The sequence below is a fragment of the Amia ocellicauda genome, chromosome 7 (genome assembly GCF_036373705.1).
Source record: "Amia ocellicauda isolate fAmiCal2 chromosome 7, fAmiCal2.hap1, whole genome shotgun sequence".
Lineage (NCBI taxonomy): Eukaryota > Metazoa > Chordata > Actinopteri > Amiiformes > Amiidae > Amia > Amia ocellicauda.
Genome location: NC_089856.1, coordinates 47,587,911 through 47,612,910, shown reverse-complemented (window position 1 = coordinate 47,612,910; position 25,000 = coordinate 47,587,911). Strand labels below are relative to the sequence as shown.

At 52.2% G+C, this 25,000-nt stretch overlaps 1 protein-coding gene across 1 annotated transcript in view; it reads right to left on the bottom strand.

Moving 5' to 3' along the window:
• Positions 1–13,705: 13,705 nt before the first annotated feature.
• LOC136753717 (PDZ domain-containing protein 4-like) overlaps positions 13,706–25,000 on the bottom strand; it is a 36,101-nt gene continuing 24,806 nt past the window's right edge. The window contains exons 2-7 of the mRNA XM_066710048.1: positions 22,261–22,565; positions 22,081–22,171; positions 21,594–21,692; positions 21,183–21,245; positions 20,884–20,985; positions 13,706–18,399 (exon numbers count right to left, since the gene is read on the bottom strand). Of these exons, the coding sequence (XP_066566145.1) occupies positions 16,345–18,399; positions 20,884–20,985; positions 21,183–21,245; positions 21,594–21,692; positions 22,081–22,171; positions 22,261–22,565 (2,715 nt within the window). The 3' untranslated portion in view covers positions 13,706–16,344. The remainder of the gene's footprint in view (positions 18,400–20,883; positions 20,986–21,182; positions 21,246–21,593; positions 21,693–22,080; positions 22,172–22,260; positions 22,566–25,000) is intronic.

Below are 25,000 nucleotides of genomic sequence, written 5' to 3'. Positions count from 1 at the left end.
CTACTGATAGTAATAATACTGATAAATATAGTGGACATACTGTTCAGCCAATCAAACTCTACGGTAGCGATTTACGTCAGACAGCGAGAGAGGACGGTGACCCCTCATACAGGTTCACTGCCCGGGGGGGTTGTGTCCCTCAGGTGTGAAGTCCAGCAGACGCTGTGCCAGGTCCGTCTCCGTCACTGCCAGGGGGGCATCTAATTAGTACAGAGGTGTCGGTGCTGTGGCGCCTCTGCTCTTATATAATGATATTATTATGAAGAATACAAGAATAAGCAGAGACTCCTCGAGTTATAACACCACCGGCTACATACAATGCCAGCTTTCTTGAGCTGTTACAATTTAAAGAGTTAGATGATTAGATCACCCCCCACCAGCACCCCACCCTCTCAAAAAGAAACAAACCTTGTAAACGAAATGCCATTATTTTACAGTCATGTATTGGAGTAAGTAGCTGCCAAGTACGCCCAGCCGTGTGTCCCGCTGGCCCTGTTGCTTTCCAGCTAACAGAATATACTATACTACTACTACTACTACTAACCACCACCACCACCAACCCCGACAAACACTAATATTATCACTACTACTTCTAACAAACAAGAATACTAATACTGATAAAGAGCTGCACCACTCCGGGGCTATAATAAGCAGCCGGTGGTAAATGATCGTATGATGTAATCGATCGCTTGGCCGGTCGATTGATGGCTCCTTTGTTTCCATGCTGTCTTTGTCTGTCTGTGGGCAGGTAAGATTCCTCTGACGTCACACCTGAGTGAAGCGACGTCACTGTGAGGAGTGCTTCGAAGAGAAGGGGCCCGCTCTGTGTGTGTGTGTCTGTGTGTGTCTGTGTGAGTGTGAGTGTGTGTGTGAGTGTCTGTGTGTGTGTGTGTCTGTGTGTGAGTGTCTGTGTGTGTGTGTGTGAGTGTGTGTGTGTGTCTGTGTGAGTGTGAGTGTGTGTGTGAGTGTCTGTGTGTGTTGTGTGTGTGAGTGTGTGTGAGTGTGTTGTGTGTGTGTGTGTGTCTGTGTGTGTCTGTGTGAGTGTGTGTGTGAGTGTCTGTGTGTGTGTGAGTGTGTGTGTCTGTGTGTGAGTGTGTTGTGTGTGTGTGTGTGTCTGTGTGTGTCTGTGTGAGTGTGTGTGTGAGTGTCTGTGTGTGTGTGAGTGTGTGTGTCTGTGTGTGAGTGTGTTGTGTGTGTGTGTGTTTTTTTTCAGCGGATTCCTGAGCCTCTGAAATGTTTCCTGGCGTTCAGGCAGCAGATCCGGGTTTGTGTGTGTGTGTGGAAATGGCGAGCGGGGGGTAATACTTTCCAGCGGCATAGCTGGCATTCTGCAGCCCCCAGCCTGCCGTGCACACATGCGGGCACTACGGGGGTGTAGAGACCAGCCCGCCCGCCGCACACAGCCCAACAAAGCCTCCTGTGTTGCTCCGAGGGGCTCACATTACCCGCATAACTCCCGAGCCGGGCGGGACTGGCATGGGCTGGGGTGTTCAGCTCTGTTGATTCCTTTATTTAATTATTATAATGATGATTATTAGTGGCAGTAGTATTAATAGCAGTAGCCGTAGTGAGCTCTGCAAAATTTAAAATTTAAAACAATAGCAGACAGTGTATTCTCCTTTTTGTGCCGATGCCCAATTGAATAAGACTGTACAGAATATACTACTACTACTACTACTACTACTGCTACTACAACTACTACTAATAATAACGATAATAGCACCAGAAGTAGCCATATGAAGGAGAATAAGTAGAAGACCCGACTGCGCCGGCCCGAAGCCCACTCTTATAGACAGCTGCTCATTTGAGTGCCTATATGTCTCCATCACACAAAGTGAGCCTTATTTACTCTGTTTTCTCCTCACTTTTCTCCCCTCACCCCCCTCTGTTCTCAGACGACCGAATCTATTAGCGGGCCCCCTGCCTCCGGACAGGAAATACTTAATCAATCAATTTGGATCGATCGATCGGGCCGATCAATCAGGGAGCGCAGGCACAGCCGAGCCCGGTCTGAAGTGCCTCTGGGCTGCGGACTGCTGCAATTCAATTAAGTCGCGATTAATTAAAGACGAAAGAGAAAGACAGCCGTGGCCGTGCCGAACCGCTAATGCGATCCAAAAAAATATACCGTCCTCTTCGTTTATCCCCGTAGGAGAGACAGTTTGGCTTCTCGGTCCACTCAACAGCATCACCCCCCCCACACACACCCCCGTCCCATTTCCAATAGGCCAGTTGTGCTGGGCAGTTGGGGGCGTTCATCACCGGTTCGGTGAAGTTCTGTGTCGCTCTCTGCTCCTGTTGGATCCATTACGACCCGTTTTCTCGCACCCGCCCTATCAGTGTTCATGAAATATCTACATATCGTGTTGATGAGTTATGCACGGAATTCACCTTCTTTCACGAACTCCGCGCTTGTCCACATGTAATATAATATGTTATTAGCATGCAGCCTGATGAAAGCCGGGTGTCTAGCTCTGAATTCACGCCTAATGCACCCAGTCAGTGAGAGGAACTTTGAATTGCCGATCAGATGTACCATCTAGCGGATACTTTGGGTACTGCGTTATAATTTATTATTATTACTACACTACGATTTGGACTTTTAAACCTATTGACAAATAATGTTCAAACAGGGGACACGTTTGTCTTTTTAAACGACATTAAACATATAATACTATCAATAGACCAACAACACAACGTGACAATATTTATATTTTTCCAATTCCACGGACATTGATTTGATTGTTGACTAATAAAAGTCTTGACCGCAGTTGCGTTGTTTTTGCGTGTTTTTCTTGGTCCGTGATAAATCGGTGAGGCTCTTATTGAGAGCTGTGTTGTCTGTGGCCCTGTGGCCCCTGGTGTCCGGGGCCCCGTCCACAGTCACACCTGTCTTCATATCAGTGCGCCGCTGAACACGGAAAAGCACTTAGACCCTCTGAGGTTTTGATTTGCCCCGGGATGAAGGGCGACTGAAACACCGCCATCCATCTTGCGTGGAAACGACAACCGCACGGCGCAATACATCACAGCAGAGAGAGGGTGAAGGAGGAGAGGAGAGGCTGTTCCGCGCAGGCTGCCCCCTCCCTCTGCGCGATTAACCCTCCACTCATGATTGCAGGATGCCGTTTTCTTGTTCTTTAGTTAGGGAGCGAGTCTGCTAATGCGATTCATATGACACGCGTATACGTTTCCAATTACCCGAGTAACCCCCAAATATGCGAGGCGTATTTTACCAAGCCTGCAATTTGCTGCACCGCTTTAAACCTTTTTGTGTAAACCGATAGCTTTGAGCCGCGTCCTCCCTTAGAGAGGAAGAATAAAAAAGGAAAAAGAAAATCCTAATGCCATGAAGTCAGCCCAAATTTGAGTGTATAATTTAGATTGGTTAGTCGGTCAGAGAGTAAGTAGAGCTTTGTATGCATTGCTCTGTACTTATATATATTTACTTTACTCTGTCTCTATATATGCGTGTGTATGTATTGATGTGTGTGTGCATGTACATGTATTTATTTATGTACGTATGAAGAATATCTCAAATAAACTGCTTTTATAAATATAATAACCAGATGGCAAATGTGTGGCTGTGTTTTAGGGAGCATACACAAACCCTACAGTGTTGTCGTCCTCGGGATCTTGCTAGCAGCCCGCTCTGTTGTGTGAGTTACTTCGAGCACCTCTGGGAGGAACTCGGCATGTCAGGAAGAGAGGAGGAACGCAGCAACCCGGTTATTCTGCCTCTGTGCTCATTTGGACACAAACAGCTTTCACCTTTTGCCAAGGAAAGGAAGGGAATTCATTTTTATCTATTGTTTTTTTTAATTTCCTTCCTATTTGACATCATCATCATAGGCGTGAAGACTTCTCTGTGGGACGTGTGACCCCTGCTGGTTCAGCGAATCCCCTGTGTTTTGACTAAGGCCATGCCCATTTTTATAACAAATTGGAGGGCGGCAACAAAACACAATGGCTCTGTTCCACTTCAGCATATTTGACAGAAGCAGTGGGGGGACGGTGGACAGTCAGGTTACAGCTCAGACCGGACAGAGCAGAGGGAGAGAGTTTAAAATGAAGGATATATACACACCTATAGAGAGTCTACACCACCTTTGGCAGCCATAACAGCTGTGAGACTATTGGGATGGGTCTCTACCAACTTTGCACACCTAGATTTGTCAATATTTGACCATTCTTCTTTACAAAACTGTTCCAGCTCTGTCCAGATCCTTGGGGAGCGTTGCTGGACAACAATCTTCAAGTCCTCCGACTGGGCCGCTCGAGGACATTTACCTGTTCGTTCCTTAGCCACTCCAGTGTAGTTCTGGCTGTGTGCTTTGGGTCATCGTCCTGCTGAAAGATTAATGTCCGTCACAGTTTCATCTTTCTTGCAGCAGGTTTTCCTCAAGGACTTTTCTGTACTTTGCTCCATTCATTTCCCCCTCTGTCCCGTCTACCTCTGTGCTCATGAGAAACATCCCCCTAACGCAATGCTGCTGAACTGATCCTGAAATCATGTGCTTCACTACAATTTCACCCAGGTGGAGGCGACTGGTGACTCCTGTGCTCATTTAGGATTAATTTAAGCCACTTATCCAAGCACGCTCTTTCAGTTTTCATTCATAAGTAATTTTCTCCACAATACTGTTTTGCTTGGAAGCTGTAGATTAATTAAAAAAACACTTTACGGCATTCTAATTCCAGGCAACAGGAGGTTGACATTGTGAAAGCTGTGGAGATGTCCTACAGGCACCCTCTGAACATCTCCAAACAACAAGAGCAAGTGACGCCTGTGCCTCTGGCTCGAGGCCATCAGATTACCCAAACCTGAGCATGACATGGGACGGCTCGTCTCCTTTCTGTGCTCTCTAATTGAATCTGAAATAACGGAGTAATAAAAAGCACTTCAGTCTCTATCCCTTAATTTCTTTGGCATTTCTGGTATGTTTCCTCTCTCTCTCTCTCTCTCTCTCTCCTCCCCTCCCTTCCCTCCAGGGGCTGATGTCAGACAGGAACAGAAGAGAGATGTCGAAACACTTATGAAGTTTAGTGTGGACCGAGAAACTTCTGTGCTGTACTGTGACTTGTAAACGTACGTGTCCTTCCCCTCCCTGCGCTGGGTTTGGCCCCGATACAGGAGCCCGGGGCCACCGAGTGGGGGTTCGCAGCTGTGTCGCGGCCCTGTGACCGCCCGGCTTGAGTGAGAACGCAGAATAGCAGGGTTCGGATTTCACAGCCGGGGCTCGGGATCCTGCGGCCGTCTTGATTGTAGCATTGAACTGCGTGTGTGGGTATACGTGCGCACAGCAAACACACACGCACAGACACACACACACGGCGCAGGAATGCGTGTGCCCTACGTGGTTTCGACAGCACTGGAGCGCTGCGGGGGCTGTTGCTGTCTGTGCTGCTCCGGGTGGGAGGCAGAGCCGCGGGCCGGTCTGAGCTGGGCTTCGTCTGCAAACCACCTCGGTCTCGGTCTTTAATCTCACACTGCGGGCGAGCTGGGGAAATCTGCGACTCGAGGGCCTGGCCCCAGTCCGGCTTAAATCAGGCAGACAGATGAAGGCAGGACCCGTCTTTCAGTTCCAGTTCATTTGAGAAATTTAGGTAAATTACAGCGATCAGAGTAGGGTGGCGTTTTGGTCCAGGCTGGGGTTCGGGTCCGAGCCGCCAGTGAACTCAGACTTTCATTTGGTTTGAGGTTGCGTTTCCACTGAGTGAACGGAGTCGGGTGTGGACGTGTTTGGGCCTGGCTGGAGATTTTGGTGTCTACCGGGCTCGAGGTTCAGGCGGCTGTGAGGGATTACGATGGGTCAGGTGACCTAAGTAACGCAATGAGTTCGAGTGAAATGTCTCTGCTTTCTTTAGTGCAATGCATTGTGGGATTCCACAATAAGGCTCCGGATTAGACCATTTTATGTGTAACCTGTATCTGACCTACACCGTCCACTGTAGTGTGGTGCTATGCAGCGCAGGATTGTGTAGCAGTGTAGTGCAGAGCAGCGCAGTGTTTAGCACACAACAGCGGCTGGCAGAGATTCAGCACAGTGTCAGATTTAAATATATGTATATAAATATATATGACCGTCCGCCAGGCTGGCAGACAGAATCTAAACCAAATTAAGTGCAATGAAAATATTATTCATCGGGAGGCCGGGCCTCGTCCGCGCAGTCAGGACTCGTTAGCGCAGCCCTCTGTCATCCGCCCGTAATAAAGTTTGATGCAATCCACTCCGGAGAGGCAAGGCAATCCACTTATTCTGATCGCGCCCGGGTAATTGCCTGTTTGGGAAAATGACACTCGCAATTCCCCAGCTGGCGTTTCTGATCCGGCTGCCACTGTAAAGACGCGGTGTGCGGATGAGGGAGTGAGTGAGTGAGTGAGTGAGTGAGTGAGTGCGTTGTGTGTGTGTGTGTGTGTGTGTGTGAGACAGAGAGTTGTGCTGTTGATATCAGGGCGTAGTCTCACAATGCAGAGAGACACGGCACAACTCGGGGGTCTGACAGCTCAGGACAGGGAAGTTGATCTTAGAGCAGGCCATGGTAGAGCACCCGAGAGAGACGTCCCCAAATAGACAGTCCCCAGCAACAGGAGAGGGGACATTGGGACTGTCTCTTCCTCTCCTCTCTCTCTCTCTCTCTCTCTCTCCCTTTCCCTCCCCCTCTCCCTCTCCCTGGTGATCCACAAGAACAATTCCCCTGTTTGAAGCCAGACCTCTCGCTGGGCTCAGAGCCCTGTAATTGAAGCCACTTGAAGGGGCTTCACCACCACAACCGTCCCAAACACCACCACCACAGCGCCCCCGTCCCCGAGCGCCTCCCGTCCCGTGCAGAGGAGAGAGGGGGAGGAATGAGGCGGGACGGGAGGTGAAGGGCGGGGGTTTGAAGCAGGAGCCAATGAGGGCCGGCTTGGTGCGAAATTCTGGCCAACGAGGAGCCGGGGGGGGGGACAGGTTCGGCACAGCAACCACAGGTGAGTGCTGTTCTCTCGGGCGCAGGGAGGTCCTGGTTGCCACAAAGATGGTGTTTAGACTCTGGGCACCGCAGCTGAGTCGAGGGTTGGTGAGGGTTGGCGACACTGCGGGGGGGCAGTGAGCAGATGCGCACAGCCGGACCGGGGGGGACAAGACGCACTCAGTGTGGGGGGCGTTTACACAGAGAGTGGTGGGGGGTGGGACAACACGGCCAGGACCCGGTGTCTCGACAAATGCAACACCCACAGTCTCACAATCAGAGAAGACGGGGCGTGACCAGGCGACCAGGCCACCCCGCCAAACTGGCTTGGTTCCGAATTGGTCCACTCCACCCACCGTACTCGCGTGGTTCCCAATTGATCAGACGCAGGCCGATCAGACTGCTTGAGCTCCTTTCATTACAAGCACTTCATAACGAAGGGGAACAGAAAAGCAGAGCCCTCACTTTGAGAAAGAAGGGCTGTGGTGGTGCTGGGTCTCTCCCGGTCCGGACCGGGCGATCAGTCCTCGGCTCTCGGCTGCGGGGGGTTTGCCGGGCCGCTCTCTCGTTGCGTTTTGGCTGTCGAAGTGTTTCCGAAACACAAACATGTCCCGCGTCGGTGTGAGCGGCTCTCAGGGAAAATGTGCATCCCTGGGGGCTGAAGTGTTGTGCGGTGGTCAGAGACGACAGCCCTCTCCACGCCTGCAGATACAATAGACACGGCAACACACCGTACAGCACAGCCCTGACACAACACAGTGCAGCGCAGTCACAGCACAGCAACACAACACAGTACCGCACAGCACAGGGGGTTCACAGAATCTGGGCGGAGGAAAGTAAAAAATCCCCAGTAATCTGCACGAGCTACCGTGGAAAGGCCTCCAACACGCACAGCACTGTCGCCCCCGCCCTGCGTCCCCCTCTCTCTCACGCTGCAGTAGCTGCCAGCTTTAGCTGACGGTGGGGAAAAGGACAGGGAGCAGCAGACGCCCGGGCTGCGCTGCGGGCCGCGAAAATGTGGGATAAGCCGCACATCTGGCACAGCTAAGACCGTGCAGCTGTTGCAGGAGTGAGTTTCGGAGGGACCAGACCACAGCCTCTGAGCTTCACAATCCCAACCCCGCCCCCATCTCCCCGAAAACCACAGAGAGAGAGAGAGAGAGAGTGAGAGAGAGAGAGAGAGAGAGAGAGAGAGAGGGAGGGAGAGGGAGAGAGACCTGTGTGTCTTTTTCTTGGGGGTCTGTGGCCTGTAGTGTAAGGTACACTTATCAATTTCAATTAAAGAAGTGAATTTATAGTATCACCTTATCACGAATCCTGGAATCTTGTAGAACTCAATTTCTGTAATAATTGGACGCAGACACCAATTCCAAAGATATAAATTGTCAAATTTATTCAAAAACAAAGACTAAATGTAGCACTACACTAATTATACAAAAGGGAAAAACTAATTAAAATTCAACTCTAGATCAACAAATCAAAGACAAATCACTTCCGTGACCAAATCAAAGACCATGGGATCGCATATGATAACACAAATCATTAAACAAAAAAGGTTATAAACACATTGACTACAATACCGGTTAGTAAGACGAAGGTGAATCTCTCGTTAGTATTATTAGTCAGACATTAAATAAATACGCAGGTTAGTATTTATGTCAGGTAACTTCTCGTTATATATATATCAGTCTCATTCACGTTTAGGTGCCGAGAAAGATCCTATCATTACTTGTTACCACAATTTCCCTTAACTGATTATTATTCAATGATTAAGGATAGGCAGGGCCACCTATAATCTGGTGTCTATTAACTTGTGTCAATTTCAGACTAAACAGTTAAACAGGAATGAGAAGATATTTCTCGGCGTTGACAGATTTTATTTCTAAAATTATCAACAAAACAGTTTAATGCAACACACATTTATATTTAAGAAAACTAAATGATATTACACATTCTAGAGTTATGAATCACAGATTAACATTTCTAATTGATTTCTCAAATGTCATGAATCACAAACTCCAAACTGTTAAACTTATCTGAACTTCGTCGCAGAGAGGCCTCTCTGGCTTCGGGCTCAGATAACAGCACACGGCACGAGGTCCGTGTGGTTTGGAACAAAGGCAGTCCGGTTCGGCTTTGTCTAAGAACTTCCACTCAGTCGATGCACCTGGAAGTTGGGGTTTCGCGAATGTAGAGTCGTTTCCAAACAGATTTTCCACTGGTTTGAAGGCTCCAAGGTTGTGCACAAAATCTTCTTGGCAAGCAGGGTCTCTCACCGTAGTTATTTGAAGACAAAGTCTTTGAGGAAAGCAGGGCCCTGTTCGTTCCAAGGGTCAAGTTTCTTAAGACTCAAATAGCTATTTAAATGACTGACACTTTCGTGTTCAGTCGACTTAGTCAATTGTCCAGCTGTAAAACTCCACTGATCAGGTGGGCACAGGCGGGCAGCGCAGTCTGTAAAGTTCTTTACTTAATAAAGTCCTTTAAAAGAATTCTTCGTACGGCTCAATCTCCTTCTCCCAGTTTAACTCTTCTGTTGCCGGCAAAGACTTGGGTGGTTTCTGGTTCCGGTTCTGGCAACAGAGCTACAGGTTGAGCTGTGGCAGCGAGTTACTGGTTCAGGTGAGAGAGAGAGAGAGAGAGACTGACTGTCCGCTGTTCCTTATAGTCTGTCAGATCAATAGGTGATTGGTTCCTGAGTTCTTGAGATTGGATTTCGGTTTCAGCCCCCAGTGTCCTATTGGAGGGGGGCTTGATTTATGACTGATGTCAATCCATGCCATCTTTTGGAAATGCCGGTTGGCCCGGGTTCGGAGCTCTATGTCGGGATTTCGGCTCTCGTCCACTTCAAAGAGTTTTTATCACCTACAGGCCCCTTTCTCCAGACATCTCATAGCAGAATTCCAAACTATTTGGCCTCTTCTCGGTGCCATCCTCCCCAAAACTGTCACTTTGATGCAAACCAGTTCCAAGCTGATGAGCTAAGGGAATCTGATAACTTTGGGGGGGAGAGGTTTTCTTTAGATCAGTGCTTCAGCTCAGAGCCTAAATGCTCTTATCCAAATACACCCAACATAACGCTACAGGCCTCATCTGTCCCCTCTAAGCTTGGTTTCGCTCACTGTGAGAAGAGCACTGCAGGGTTTTGGACCACCTCTGTGGACCGGACTGTGGCGACCCGGCCCCTATGGTTCAGCTCACCAGTGCACTTCGGGACGCTGCACAACACACACCCTCTACCGAGGATGTTCAGAAACTCTGTGATGTTTTTTTGGTTGGCCACACAGGTATAGAGGTGCTGGAATGTCGCAAATGAGATATTTTACTTGTAATATATAAATATACACTTCTAAAAAAAACCCATTACATTCTTCAGTCTCTCTGCCTCTGCCTCAGTCTCCCTCTCCCTCCCTCCCTCCCTCCCTCCCTCCCTCTCTCCATCAGTGCATGCCTGTGGCGTGTGTCTGTGCGCTGAGAGCCAGGGCTGGATTGAGTGGCGTGTCAACAGGCCCCGGCCTCTCTGCCAGCTCCCCAGCCTGCTATTTTCAAGAAGAGCTGCTCTGTACTTTGTGGTATGGAGAGAGGGAGGGAGGGAGGGAGAATGCATCCCAGCATTCCTCGGCTCCCGTCTCACCTTGCTGCCACATCGGGGCCAACACAGGGCCAATACAGCGCCTCTCTCTCGGTCTCTGTGTGAGGGGACTGGACTCCACAGCCAATGGAGAGAGAGAGCAGGTGGTGAGAGAGGGGGGTGAGGTGAAGAAGAGAGGGGGACTGACAGAAAGAAGATCCACAGGACAGAGAGAGAGAGAAGGCATGGGTGTGAGTTCAGCTGACCCACACCCTCACTGACACACACACACACACACACACACACACACACACTGACACACACACACACACACTCACCGACACACACACACACACTGACACACACACACACACACACACACACACACACACACACACACACACACACACACACACACAGCAGCAGTTGGGACAGAAGGACAGATGTGTTTAATGGAAACGGGTCTGAAAAGAATAGCGGTCTGACTTCATCACTGACAACTGACGCTGTGTGCGTGTTTACAGCGCTGTGGAGTTAGCGCGCCCTCTGGTGGCCGAACATGGATATTGCCGGGAAAATGTATATTTGTTTCTGATCATTATTGTACATAAGAACACAAGACAGTGTCCAGTCGAGAGGAGGCCATTCACCCATCGTGCTCGTTTGGTGTCCATTAATAACTAAGTGCTCGATGCCTTTCATGATTTTGAAGACTTGGATCAAGTCCCCACGTAGTCTCCTCTGTTCCAGGGTGAGAAGGTTCAGGTCCTCAGTCTCTCAGTAGGACTTTCCCTTCAGACCTGGAATAAGTCTGGTTGCTCTCCTCTGAACTGCCTCTAGAGCAGCGATATCTTTCTTGAAGTGTGGAGCCCAGAACTGTCCACAGTATCCAGATGAGCTCTGACTAGTGAGTGAATTGTACAGTTGCTGTGGCTCCAGTCCTGGCTGGAGAGGCCGGTTCTTGAGTCCAGTACTGAACTGTGGAAGGTCCTTAATGAACGACATCTAACCGGACGGCTGTGTGAGCCTGACCTCTGGACTGGCGTCAGGTCTCCGGGGTCGGGTCAGCACTGACTTACTGCTATAAATAAAGTTGCAATTACCTATAATATATACCGATATATATATAATTCTATACTGTGTGCGAGGGCCAGTATGATATGGGGTCTCTCTCATTCAGCCCCTCCAGTCCCCCTCTGTACCCGGTGTGGACTCATATTCACCGATTTCAGCGGAACTGCGCCACCTTGTGGTCAATGCCCTCGTTTACGTCATTAAACTTAAAGACTGTGTAATGTTGCAGGGTGTAGAGTAGTGATATATTAATGGATATGTATTTATTAAAGTTGTCCTTGAACAAACACGCAATCTGCCCAGTGTAACACAGTAGGTCTAAGAGTGTAGAGCTTTCAATATTTTCTGTTATTTCATAGTGTTTAATAAAACCTTTCAACCAACAATTTGTACGCTGGTTCTTATTATTGTAATGTTTAGCTGTGGTGTCAGTTTTATCCATGTGCACCACAGTATTTGCCACTATTCATACATTACAAATATATTGTCAGTGTCAAAATATAAGACGTAAATGTATTTTATATGTAAACAACAACAAAAAAAGATTTGTGGTTGGGAATAGTTTAGTTGCATAAGTAGTCGATACATTGTGATGTTTCCATTTTGTTGCCCTTAGTGCGGTACTGTCCATAGTCCGCAGCTGGAGCCGGACTGAGTCTCCTCTGGGGCGGCAGCAGGGGTTTGGGGTTTGTTGCAATGGAGGCCTTGTTTAGCCCGCAGCTGGAGACGAACTTCAGAGGCCGAGCTCGCTGCAATGGGTGTTAAACGTGCGCACCAGTTCAGTCCGGAGCTGTGCACTGACCCCGGGGTCATCTCTTCAGTGCTGCTCCAGCTCGTTGGCACCGACCCGCTGGCTGTAGAGGCCCTGCAGGACGGGGTCCACATCAGGACAGCCTCGCTCCTCAGCGTCCAGCCCTCAGTTATCACTCATGTTTGATATCACCCATGCCTATTGATTGTCGGGTCTCATGCATCACTCTGAATGTCAGGTATCAGAGTGTGTTTTTCTGGGACTTCATTTAATAGCCAATCAAATGGCTGAACCATCTTTACTGTTATTTCATTGGTTACAGGGAATGTCAATCAAGCCAAAGAGCCAGACTGTAGTGTAAATTAATATATATTAAAAAAGCAAACATAACAAATAAATATCTGTGTATAATTGAAACATGATAGTACCAAAAATATTTGTATTATGACACAAAAAGTATACACTTGTGTACATTGTAAATTGTAAAATGTTTTATGCTTTGAATTTCACTGTATTCTTGCAGTTTGTTTTGCACTTTTGTTGTAAGTCGCCCTGGATAAGGGCATCTGCTAAGAAATAATAATAATAATAATAATAATAATAATAATAATAATAATAATAATAATAATAATAATAACAAATATTGACAATAAAATCAGCTTGGAGTACAAAGTAATACAAATGAACGGCATTCTATGTAACCAATGAACCATTTGATTGGCTATTAAATTAAGCCCCAGAAAAACACACTCTGATACCTAACCATGAAAACCATGTGCAGTAAGTTAATCGGAAAACATATTGATCGGTAGATAAATGACGATGGATGTAAACAGTGTGTAAAACCCTCACCTCTCCTCCAACAAACAGCGAGATCTGACGGGGCTGCGACGCCGCTGATTGGTCCAACGCTGCGGACGATGACGTCACCACACCAGGGTTCAGCACATGGGTCTGTTGTGTGTTCAAATGGGATATTTTGTCTTTTCTTTACTTAAGCTATATGACATATACACAACAACACAAGAGTTGTGCTCTCGACTGTTTCTGAACTGACAGTGGGAGGTTCATTTCCCAGGGTCTGGCGGGTCTGGACTGGACTGTGGGACATGAATAAAGGTTCACATCACACGTCAAATGGAGGGGAAATAAAACCCATTGACGCCAAGCATCCGTACAGTAACCTGTATGCGCCGTGACCAGCGCGGGACGGAGCGGGCCACTGGGTCCTCTCAGCTGGCATCACAGCCTCGCTCAGCACCCCTCCACCCAGAACAGCGCCGGTGCTCACCTGGTCTGAGAGCCAGCCCCTCCTCTCACCGTGAAAATGACAACAGCGCCGCGCCACCGGCGGGTCTTTAGAAAACAGGTCGTTTATTGATTTAAAACAAATCCCGGGACCAGGACAGAGAACAGTACAGTGAACACACAGATGCACGCCAAAGCTTTTTTTTTTCTTTTTCTTTCTTTTTTGTGTTTTTCAACTTTATGCAAATCTAAAACAAAGAAACAGGACACGGAAACACCTAGAAAGATCACCAACACAGGGACTACGCGCTCCTCGGCCGCTACCGCCCCGGAGCTTCAAAATCAGTATTGTTTAAACACTTTTTTCTGTTTTCATGTTGAATTTCTTTACATTTCTTTTGAACACCATGCAGAGAATGTACAGAACGAGCCGCAGCCGTCATCCGGGGGAGCGTCCGTCACTCGCCCCGCCAATCACCCCAAGCACTCGATACTTAAACTAATATTCATTAAAAGTAAGGAAGCGGACCCTTCGTTCCCTACCATGACCCGGTCCAACTCGACTGGACCTTTCTGGAGAATCTCACGGCTGACATCGGCGCCGCCACAGCCATCCAGTAGAAAATGTACAACAGTGTGGTGGAGGACAATTGCCCTGGCAGACAAGCCCAGTTACAGCTGTACGCCCCGACCCAAGGCCCGGGAACGACCGCAGCGCATGTGTGTGTGTCAGAACCTGCCCCCTGCCCCGTCTCTCTCCCCCTCTTGTGTGTCATTATAAAGCCTCCACAGTCCATGTCAGGGGCAGCAGGAGGCTGAAATACAGCTGACTGTTCTTGATTACACCTGATTACACCTGATTACAGCGGATTACAGCACCACGTGAGAACGGAGCGGAAGAGGGTAGGGAGGGCCTCTGAAGGAGCACATGGCTGTAGTTGTGTAATTGTCCCCGTGTGGAAGGACAGCGGGGACAGGAGAGTGGGGGAGACTTCGGTTATTAACCTTAGCTTTTAACCTTTCACCTCGGGGTGCAGGCTTTGGCTGGCAGAGGGAGCTGTGCGTTACACAGTTGTCCCTCAGAGCACCATGGCATCGGCTGACACTCAAGGACACGGACACACACACACACGGACACGGCACGGATACCGACACACACACATGCGCAGTCATACTGTCACACACCGCACACCTCCGCCCAGCACAGCGACAAACCTGTGCCAAACAGACGGTGTCCCGACGTGGGAGATTCATACACTGCCTTCAGAGGGGTCGTGTCACAGAGTGAGCCCCGTAACACACACGCACACACACGCATACACGCACGCACACACGCACACGCACACACACATACGCAGTCAAACAGCTGCACGGCTCAGTAACTTCCACTTTCGACCGATTTCTATTTTTCCGGCTGTTTTTCTGTTCTCCTTAAAATACAAAACCAGAGTAAAACTGCTCCCAGGTAGGAGTCACACGTCCCCCAACGTCCCGGTCCGGCCCGGGGCTCCGCAGCACCAGCAGCATTGTGTCTTTTGTCAAACCCCTTATTATAACTATTTTATTATCTTGCAATACGAAGCCCCTCCCCCTGAACACGGCTATTTCGTCTGCGTTCGCACTACGGTACGTTCAGCAGGAATGGGCAGCGGAGAGGTCATGACATTTGGACAGCTGTCAAAAGTCCCGCCCCTCCTTCAGTCCGGCAGGTGAGCAGGGCGGCACTGGGGTCACCCCTGGTTCAGCTCGGACAGCGGGCGTCCAGAGTCCGGTCTGGTGTCTCTCTCTCCATGTGGCTCCACACGGGGGCTCGACACGGGGCTGCTGTCCAAGGGGCAGTGGGGGATTCCACACTTAGAGGAAAGAGAGAGAGAGAGAGAGCTGAGGGCGAGGCGGCGCGTGGGGGAGGAGGGGGCTGACGCACCAGACGCGCAGCCCTGCGGCAGAGAGAGAGAGAGACGGGGGCTGTCCCTGTGCGTCTCCCCCCGTCCCTCTCTCCTCCTCCCGGGATGTCGAGAATCCAGTCCAGTTTTATATATATAATACAAGTAGAAAAATTACAGAAAGTATTGTGCATTCCCTATTCACTTTGTGTGCTTTTTGAACGTCACTCACCCAGACCCCCCACGCACACAACACACAGCCCCACCCGGAGACACACACTGAAGAACTGACTCGTTGTAAAGGCAGGTAGGGGAGGACTGGTAGGAAAACACTGAGCGACAGTGTGTGCGTCAGGAGAGAGACGGTGGGTGGGGGTAGTGTTGTGTGAGGGGCTGTGCAGGTGCACTGTGACCCCCCAGCGACCCCCCGAGTCTGTCAAGACCCTTCTTACATCTGTGTGTCTCTCACTCTCTCTCTTTCCGGTGATGCATTGCATCTGTGTGCACCAATCCCCCCTCACCCTCTATCTCTCTCATTCTCTCGGCACAGGGTGGTGTCTAGTGATGTATTGCGTCTGTGCTGCACCGATCCCCTCTCTCTCTTTCTCTCTCTTCCCTCTCTCTTTTCCTGTCTTCCCTTTCCTCTTTTGTTCGCCCAACATCAATGACCGGCAGCCTGGTGTCCAGAGAGTCTCATCTCCCCGTCTCTCTCATCTCTATCTTTCTCTCTGTCTCTATCTCTCATCTCTCTATCTCTCTCTCTGTCTCTCGCTCTCTCACTGTTCCTGTGCAGCATTAATGTCTCAGGTGGGTTAGGGATCCGTCCGTTCACCCCTCCATCTCCCCCCTGCCGCCCTGCCCCGCTACACGGTGGTGACGGAGAGCAGCGGGTTGTAGACCCTCTTGCCATCGGCAGAGCGCGTGCCGTGGGCCAGCATCTCCTGGATGGTGACCCAGTTGTCCAGGATGCGGCGGCTCCTCTTCTTCACGGCCTTGCGGTGGCTCAGCTCCAGGATGCTGGCCTCTGCCCGGCCCCCGTCCGCCCCGGCGCCGGCGCCGCCCCCGTGCTCCCGCTGCTCGCGCTCGCGCAGGCAGTCCAGACGGCTCTGCATCATGAACTCGCGGCGGCGGCGGTGCTCCCGGGCACGCATCAGCTGCTGCTTGCGCTCCTCCTTGCTCCAGTAGCGGCCCATCTTCATCTCGCTCACCGCGTCGTCGTCCGTGGTCATGCCGCTACGCTCCTCCTTGATCTTCATGGCGCGGGCCTTGAGCAGCCGGTCGCGCACCGGGCGCTTGGCCACGTAGCGGGAGCCGTCGCTGCGCACCTTCACCTTCCACTCCATGCGCGGCTGCGGCAAGGGCAGGGGCAGCAGCAGGGGCGGAGGCGGCGGGATGGGGCAGCGCGGTGGGGACAGGGGCTCGGGCTCCCGGCAGTTGCTGGCCAGACTCATGGGGCTGAGCTGGCCGCTGCTGTCACCCCCGCCGCCGGTGCCGCCACCGCCACCGCCGCCGTCCTCGGGCTCCTCCGAGGTGGAGCGCAGTTGCATGCAGCTCTGGTAGCGCTCGGGCAGGCGGGCTCCGCGGTGGCGCCGCGAGAAGTAGGGGCTGTTCTCGGCACTGCGTCCGCCCCCCCGCTCCAGAGTGCCGCCTCCCCCGGTCTTGGGGCTGCGCTTGGCCCTCTCGCCCTCCGAGCCGCGCCGGCTGCCCTCCTGTGACAGCGAGCGGAACTTGCTGGGGCTGGGGCTGCCTCCCCGGCCGCCCTCCTCCAGCCCCCGGGCTCGGCCGCTGTTCCCGTTGGGGGAGCCGGGCGCGGGGGGGTAGGCGCGGTTCAGGTTGTGTCTCTCGCGGCGCGCCGGGCTGTCGTGCTGGCCGGGGCGGGGCAGGGGGCCCGGGGAGGGGATGGGGGGGGGGCTGGCGCCAGGGCTGAGGGGCAGGTGTGGGGGCAGCGGCGCGGGCGGCTGCTCGGACACCAGCGGCGTGCTGCGGCAGCTCTCCCCGCCCGTGTTGTAGGCGCTGGTGCTGTCCTTGTCCGAGCGCTCAGGCAGCTCCGTGATGTCGGACAGCTCGTGCTTCTGCGGCTCCCCGGCCACGCCCCCCGCGGCCGCCGCCTCCTCCTCCAGCAACCAGGCCTTCATGCAACGCTCCCGCAGTTGCTGCATCTTCTGCGCCCGCAGGATGTTGCGGCACTTGAACTCCAGGTGGCGCAGCTCCTCCTCCAGCAGTGCCATCTCGTGCTGGATCAGGCTCTCGTTGCGGTTCACGTCCAGCCGGCCCCTCTCAGCCGGCGGTGGTGGCGGCGCGGTCAGTGTGTTGCCGTTCTGCTCATAGTGGCACTTGATCTCCAGCAGCTCCCGGTAGCGCTCGCACTCCTCCTCCGTCAGGCCCGGCATCATGAGCAGCACGGGGTCCGGCGCATAGCCTCCGCCACTCCGCTCCAGCGCCAGGCCGCCGCAGTAGTCCAGGCCCAGCAGCGAGTCGGAGCTGAGGTGGAAGTCGCGGCAGGGCAGCGGGGGGGTGTCTCCGCGGCCGCAGCGGAACTTGCGCAGGCTGCCGGGCGTGTTGGTGGCGTTGGTGTTGGAGGCGCTGGTCTGCTCGTCCCCCAGCAGGTCATGCTCGGACGACTCCTCGTTGCGCGTGCTCTCGTCCGTGCGGCCCACTCCGCTGTCCAGCTCCTGGCTGTTGCTCAGCGTGGTCGAGCGCAGGACGCCGCCCCCTCCCTGTCCTCCTCCTCCTCCTCCCACTCCGTTGCCGATGCCCCCCCCAGCAGCGTCTCTCACTGACCCCCTCTCTCCGGCGCCGACCCCGGCACGGTGGCAGTGCCGCAGCTCGGGGGGCAGGTGAGCGGCGTTGTCCAGGAGCTCCACCCCCATCCCCGCCAGGTCCGCCTCCAGCTCCTCCTGCTCCAGACGGTTGTCGTTCTGGGCGGGTGGGGGGGTCAGAGGGCAGTCGTGTGGTTGTCGTCATCATTGTTGTGTCGTTGTCGTCATCGTAGCGGTTGTTATTTTCCACATGGTTGGAAGTTGTCGTCATCGTCGTTGTTTGAGAGAAGAGGGGAGAGAGAAAAAGACAAAAAAGTCATGATTTATAAAGAAAAAACTCAAACAAAACAAAAGCACACAAGTTGAGAGCAGCTGTGTGGCTGTTGTGTGAGGCGGCCGTGTCACCATGCTGTCACCACACAGGGGCGCTGCGGTGCAAGACATGTATGATTTGCTAAAGCATCTTTCTTCCTGCACCATGCTGGATGAACACTGGGGGACAGCACAACGCAAGGAAGACAATCTGTGCAGTGTAGTGAACTGTAATAGGAGGCACACAACATAAATTGACACACACATTATCTCTTTCACACACACACACACCATTACACCCACACTGACACACACACACACTGACACACACACACACATGTTGAAAACATGACCCTGATTCATTAATTCAGTTGATCGATAATCCGCAAATCAGAGCCACTGAGTCACAGGGCAGCCAGTTAGACGGAGCCGCAATGGAGCGCAAGCCCCCAGTTGACACCCCTGCTGTGTCACACGTTTACACACAGAGAGATAGAGGGGGGGGGGATCAGCGCATGCATTGTAATGCAGGAGAGGGGACTCAGTGAAATATATATAGAGAGAGAGACTCCAGCTCCAGCCCGTCCACACCCCGGGTCGGGCACTCACGTGGGGGCCCCCCAGGTGTGCACACAATGGCACCGTTTAGCTCCATTTGATCTGCCTCGCAATTCTATTCTTCTTCTTTTTCTTCCCTGCCTCCCCAGACGCTTTAATAAGCTCTTAATCTGCTTTACTCTCACTGCCCCCCCCAGTCTTTCTATGCCTTCAATTCTCTTTTCCCTCCGTCTCATTCTAGGTGGGAAATAGAGGGGGGCGTGTTGTTTGGGAGGGAGCGAGAGAAGGAGAGAGCGCTGGGGAGAGGGTCACAGGGAGAGGGTGCGGTGTTCGCGTGTAGAGTGTCAGTGTCAATAGCATGTTGTGATGCAGTGTGTGTGCAGTGTCAGGGTCAGGGTCCGTGCTGAACTGTTTACAGCGTCAGTGTCTGTGTACATTGTGTATTTGTGTCAGTGCATTCATACAGAGTGTGCACAGAGTCAGGAGGTTAAGTACTGTGCGTAAACAGTGTGGGTGCGTCTGTGGCAGTGCGTGTGACCGTCTCTCTCTCCATCTCTACCAGTGTGTGTGTGTGTGTGTCTCTCCTCGCTCTCTGTGGTTTCTGTCAGTGTGTGAGTGTGTGTTTGTGTGTGTCTCTCTCCTCTGTGCGTCTCTCTGTGACCTTGAGGGAACAAAGCAATTGCAGCACACAGACAGCTCCTGCAACACAAGCTGTCTAACTCTGTCCACCTCTCTCTCTCTCTCTCTCTCTCTCTCTCTCTCTCTCTCTCTATCTCTATCTCTCTCTGAGACACAATCACAGAGCCAGACTGACTGACACACTGACTGAGTGACTGACACACTGAGTGACTGACACACTGAGTGACTGACTGACACACTGAGTGACTGACTGACACACTGACACACTGACTGACTGACTGACTGACTGACTGACACACTGAGTGACTGACTGACACACTGACACACTGAGTGACTGATACACTGAGTGACTGACTGACTGACTCCCTGACACACTGAGTGACTGACACCCTGACAGACTGACTGACACACTGAGTGACTGATACACTGAGTGACTGACTGACTGACTCCCTGACACACTGAGTGACTGACACACTGACGTGCCGTGACAGGCAGCAGGTTCAGACACGGCAGCTGTCACAAACACATGTCAACAACACGGCGCTGTTTGCGAGAGACGGGGTGACGCGCCGTGGCAGCGCTGCTAACTGTGCTCTGTGTTTGTGTGTGTCTGTGTGTCTGTGAGTTGGAGTGTGTTAGAGCGTGTGTGTGTGTGTTTGTGTGTGTGTGTGCTGGGGGGACGCCTGCGGGGGGAGCGGGGTAATGATGTGTATCAGTGTGTCGGCCTGTCTGCGTCTCTCTCGCTCTCTACCCAGTGTCAGTAATTACTACACACACAGACAGCTCCCTCATTACAGCGCCCGTCTCTCTCTCTCTCTCGCTCCACGCCTGACACTGCCACCGCCACCGACAGACACCCCGACTCTGTTTGCATCTTTGGTGCTGTTTATTAATTCATGTATGTCTTTCTTAATGTATTTATTTATCATGAACTTGTCTTATCAGCGCCCGGCTGCTCCTGGGAAATGAGACGCGTTCCCAGCGACAGAGCCGCGTACAAACAGGTTCTTGTGACACGTGTGTCAGGTGATTTATTCACTGTGCTGAATGACAGGACACAGATTGAGAGAGAGTGTCGGCACAGACCAGGCTCTGCCAGCGCGGATCACAGGAATTCAAAGGAAAGCGTCTGACCTCAATGTCTGGCCGGGCCAGCAGCAGGGAGATATTGGTGCTGTCCTCTCGGGTCAGGATGGCCACCGCCTCCTCTCGGTTCTGCACGTCCATGCCATTGATCTGACACACAGAGGGAGAGGGTAAACACACACACATACACATTCACACAATGTGTCAGTGTGTCAGTAATTCAGTGTGTTAGTGAGGCAGTGTGTCAGTGTGTGAGTGTGTCATTGTATCAGTGTGTCAGTGTGTGAGTGTCATTGCATCAGTGTGTCAGTGTGTGAGTGTGTCATTGCATCAGTGTGTCACTGTACCTGCAGAATCCGGTCGCCCTCTCTGATTCGCCCGTCCTTGGCTGCAATACTGTTGGGATTCACCTGAAGACACAAACAAGAGGGTCAGACACACAGACAGACAAGACACACACACACAAACACACACACAGGCGGCAGGAGGGTCAGACACACACACAAACACACACAAACAGGCAGGAGGGACAGACACACAGACTGACAGAAACGCACACAGAGCTGGATACACAGACAGACACACAATCAGATATATAATAAACACACACAGACGCGGGCTGGTAAACAGAGTAAAATAGACAGATTTGCAAGACCGACAAACGGACAGACAGACAGACTCACTGCACACAGAGACACACACACACACACGCACGCACACACACACACACACACAGAAGGGGATCCAGACAGACTGACCTCGCCCACGTAAATGCCCAGGTCCTCCTCGTCGTCAGTGCGGTAACACACTGTCAGCCCCAGCTTGTCCTGCTGGCTGGACTTGTACAGCTCCACCTCCTGGAGGGAGGAACACATCGCACACACACACACACACACACACACACACACACACACACACGCACACACACGCACACACACACACACACACACACAGACACACACACACAACCAGGCACACACACACGCACACAGACACACACAGGCATTGAGGAGAGAGGGCCAGAGGGGCAGGCACACAGCACACTCAGAGGCCGAGATACTGAGAGACCAAGAGGGTCAGAGAGAGAGACAGGTCAGCGGTGAAGACAGAGGGAGAGAGAGAGAGAGAGAGAGAGAGAGAGAGAGAGAGACAGACAGGAGTTGTAGCAGTAAGACAGGGAGTGAGAGCGAGGGAGAGCCGAAGGAGAGAGAGAGCCGTGTCACCGGCAGAGAGAAACAGACTGACCTCGTACTCCAGGTCGTCCTGTCGGTCCACCTCGTGGTGAGAGCTGTCCAGGTAGTCATTGGGGTCATAGTAGTCGTGCTCTATAGGAGGCCTGTGGACAGACACACGGACACCGCTCAGACCCACGGACAGACACCGCTCAGACACATGGACAGTGCTCAGACACACAGAGGGACTCACAGCTCAGACAGGATGTAGGGCTCCAGCAGGGGTGGCAGGGGTGGTGAGGACGGGTGCAGCTTGCCCAGGGGCAGGATGTGCTGGAAAGTGATGTCCGTCTGGGTGCTGCTGTCCATGAAGTCCAGGACGCCGGGACCTCCCGGCGGACCCCCCGCTCCCGGGCCGCCCCCGGGGACCCCCGCACCCCCGCCCTTGGTCCGCGGGCTCTTCCTCAAGACCTGGATAACCAGCGGGTCCCGGGAGCTGCGGAGCGCATCCAGGGTCTGCTCCTGGGACAGGCGGGACATGTCCTTCCCGTTCACCTGCTTAGACATGCACACACACACCCGAGCAGGGATACATGCACACACACACACACAGGCACACGCACAGAGAGAGAGAGGGTTTGATTTCACTGTGGAGTTCAAGGTCCTCTGGGAGGGAGGTGGGTGGGGGTGTGTCTGATAGCGAGTGAGTGTTCGAACAGAGAGAGAGAGTGAGGGATGTGTTGAAGACCGAAGAGGTTCAGTCCCTGTAACCTGCGCTGCGCCGCCCGGGGGCCAGGCTGTCAGTGTGCGTCTCTCCACAGTCACACAGAGAGCCTCTCTTCCTGCTTTTTATTGCATTTTTATTCCCTTCTCTGTGAATCCCATAATTATTATGATTATGATTATGATAATTCATATCTGCTTCCCCCTGCCCACTCTCAGGGCCCTGTACAGCATGGTGTCCCAGAGCCCAGCACAGACAGAGAGAGAGAAGGAAAGAGAGGCAGAGGGAGTGAGGAAGAGAGACAGAGAGGGACACAGAGAGACAGAGAAGGAAAGAGACAGAGAGAGTAGGAAAGAGGGAGAAGGAGAGAGAGAAGGAAAGAGAGACAGAGAGAAGGAAAGGGAGAGAGAGAGGAGAGAGACAGAAAGAAGGAAAGAGGGGAGAGACAGAGGAGAGAGACAGAGAGAGGTGGAGAATGACAGAGACGGAGACAGAGAGAGAAGGAGAGAGACAGAGAGACGGAGAGAGATGGAGACTGTCCCCAGGCCGCGTCTCCGGGCTCTGCAGGCCCTGCTAATGCTAATCCCTCTCATTTCCTGCGAGTGCCAGCTCTCCCCGCTTTAATCCCTGTCCCTCCAATTATCCCTGCCTGCCAGCGTCCCGGAGCAGCGAGGGGGGCTATAATTAGGGATTAGTGGGTGTTAATCTCCCGGTGCAATCTGATTACACTGCTGAGACGCTCACCGCTGCTCTCTCACACACACACGCACTCACGCCCACACACACACACACGCACACACTAACACAACACTTACACACTCTCACTGACATGGGCTTGACTCTGCACAGCACACACACACACACACACTCTCACGGTATGGCTCAGCAGCATGTACACACACACACACACACACACACACACACACCGGCGTAGATTTCCAATATGGAGCCGAGTATACATTATTGGGGGGAACAATTTAATGTTCTCTCAACACTGAATCTATAAACCCATGGCTATGGATACAACCACCTAAACACACACACGTATAGATACACAGCACACGGACACACACACACAGAATATACACACATACAACCCCCACACGCAGTTTACACACACTGTACATATACACACACAGCATATATATACTCACACACACACACACATACTGGGTAACTCATTTCCACTCCTCTTTGTTTTTATTGTCCTCCCTCCCTGTCTATCACTCTCCTCTCTCTCGCTGAAATTCCTAAACCCCTCTCTCCATCTCTCCCTCCGTCTTCCCCCTGCCCCCTCTCTCGCTCTCCCTCTCCCTCTCTCTCCCAGATCAAACGTGGATCTCTGCAGTGTGTCATTATGTCATCCCGATCACGTCCCGGTAAACCTCCGCACCCCCCTCGCTCCCCTCTCCCCTCTGTGTGTCAGTGTGTGTGTGTGTGTCTGTCTCTGTGGCAGTATGAGACACTTGACATTGATTGTGTGTCAGTGTAAGTGTCAGTGTGTCTGTCTGGGTCAGTGTGCCAGTGTGTGTACAGCATGTGTGTGTGTGTGTGTGTGTGTGTCTGTTTGTCTTTGTGTCTCCGTGGCAGTGTGAGTCACTTGAGATTGATTGTGTGTCAGTATGCGTGTCTGCGTGTCTGTGTGTGTGTGTGTGTGTGTGTGTGTGGGTCTGTCTGTCTGTGTCAGTGTGTTAGTATATGAACAGTGTGTGTGTGTGTGTGTGTGTGTGTGTGTGTGTGTGTCAGTCTGAAAGAGCATGGATTCATATTATGAGAGAGAATGAGAGATAGAGAATGCCTGAGAGACTCAGAGAGAGAGAGAGAAACAGGGAGAGAGGGGGAGGGGGGTGCAGAGGAGAGAGGGAGATGGAGAGAGAGAAAGAGAGGAAGGGTAAAGCAGGAGAAAGATGGAAAACAGGGGATGAACGGCAAGGGGAGGAGGAGGAGGAAGGAGCAGAGGTCAGCTCTGACTCCTGCTTCGTGTTCAGTCGTGTCCTGCCAGCTGCCGGGGTCTGAGAGACGCCACGATGGCACTGCCCCCCCCCCACACCGGGGCGGCAGCACAGGGGCAGGAGGGCGGGATTGGCCGCTGTCAGAGTCATGACTCCCCCTCCTCCCTCTCTCTCTCCCTCCCTCCCTCCCTCTTGATGAAGAATGATTTCCTTAATATCCGCCCTGGAGTGGGAGCACTAATTGAGTCTGATTTCCAGGAGTGTTTGTCCAGACAGTCTGGATACGGCCGCCAGAGGACCATCAGAGAGGACCGGAG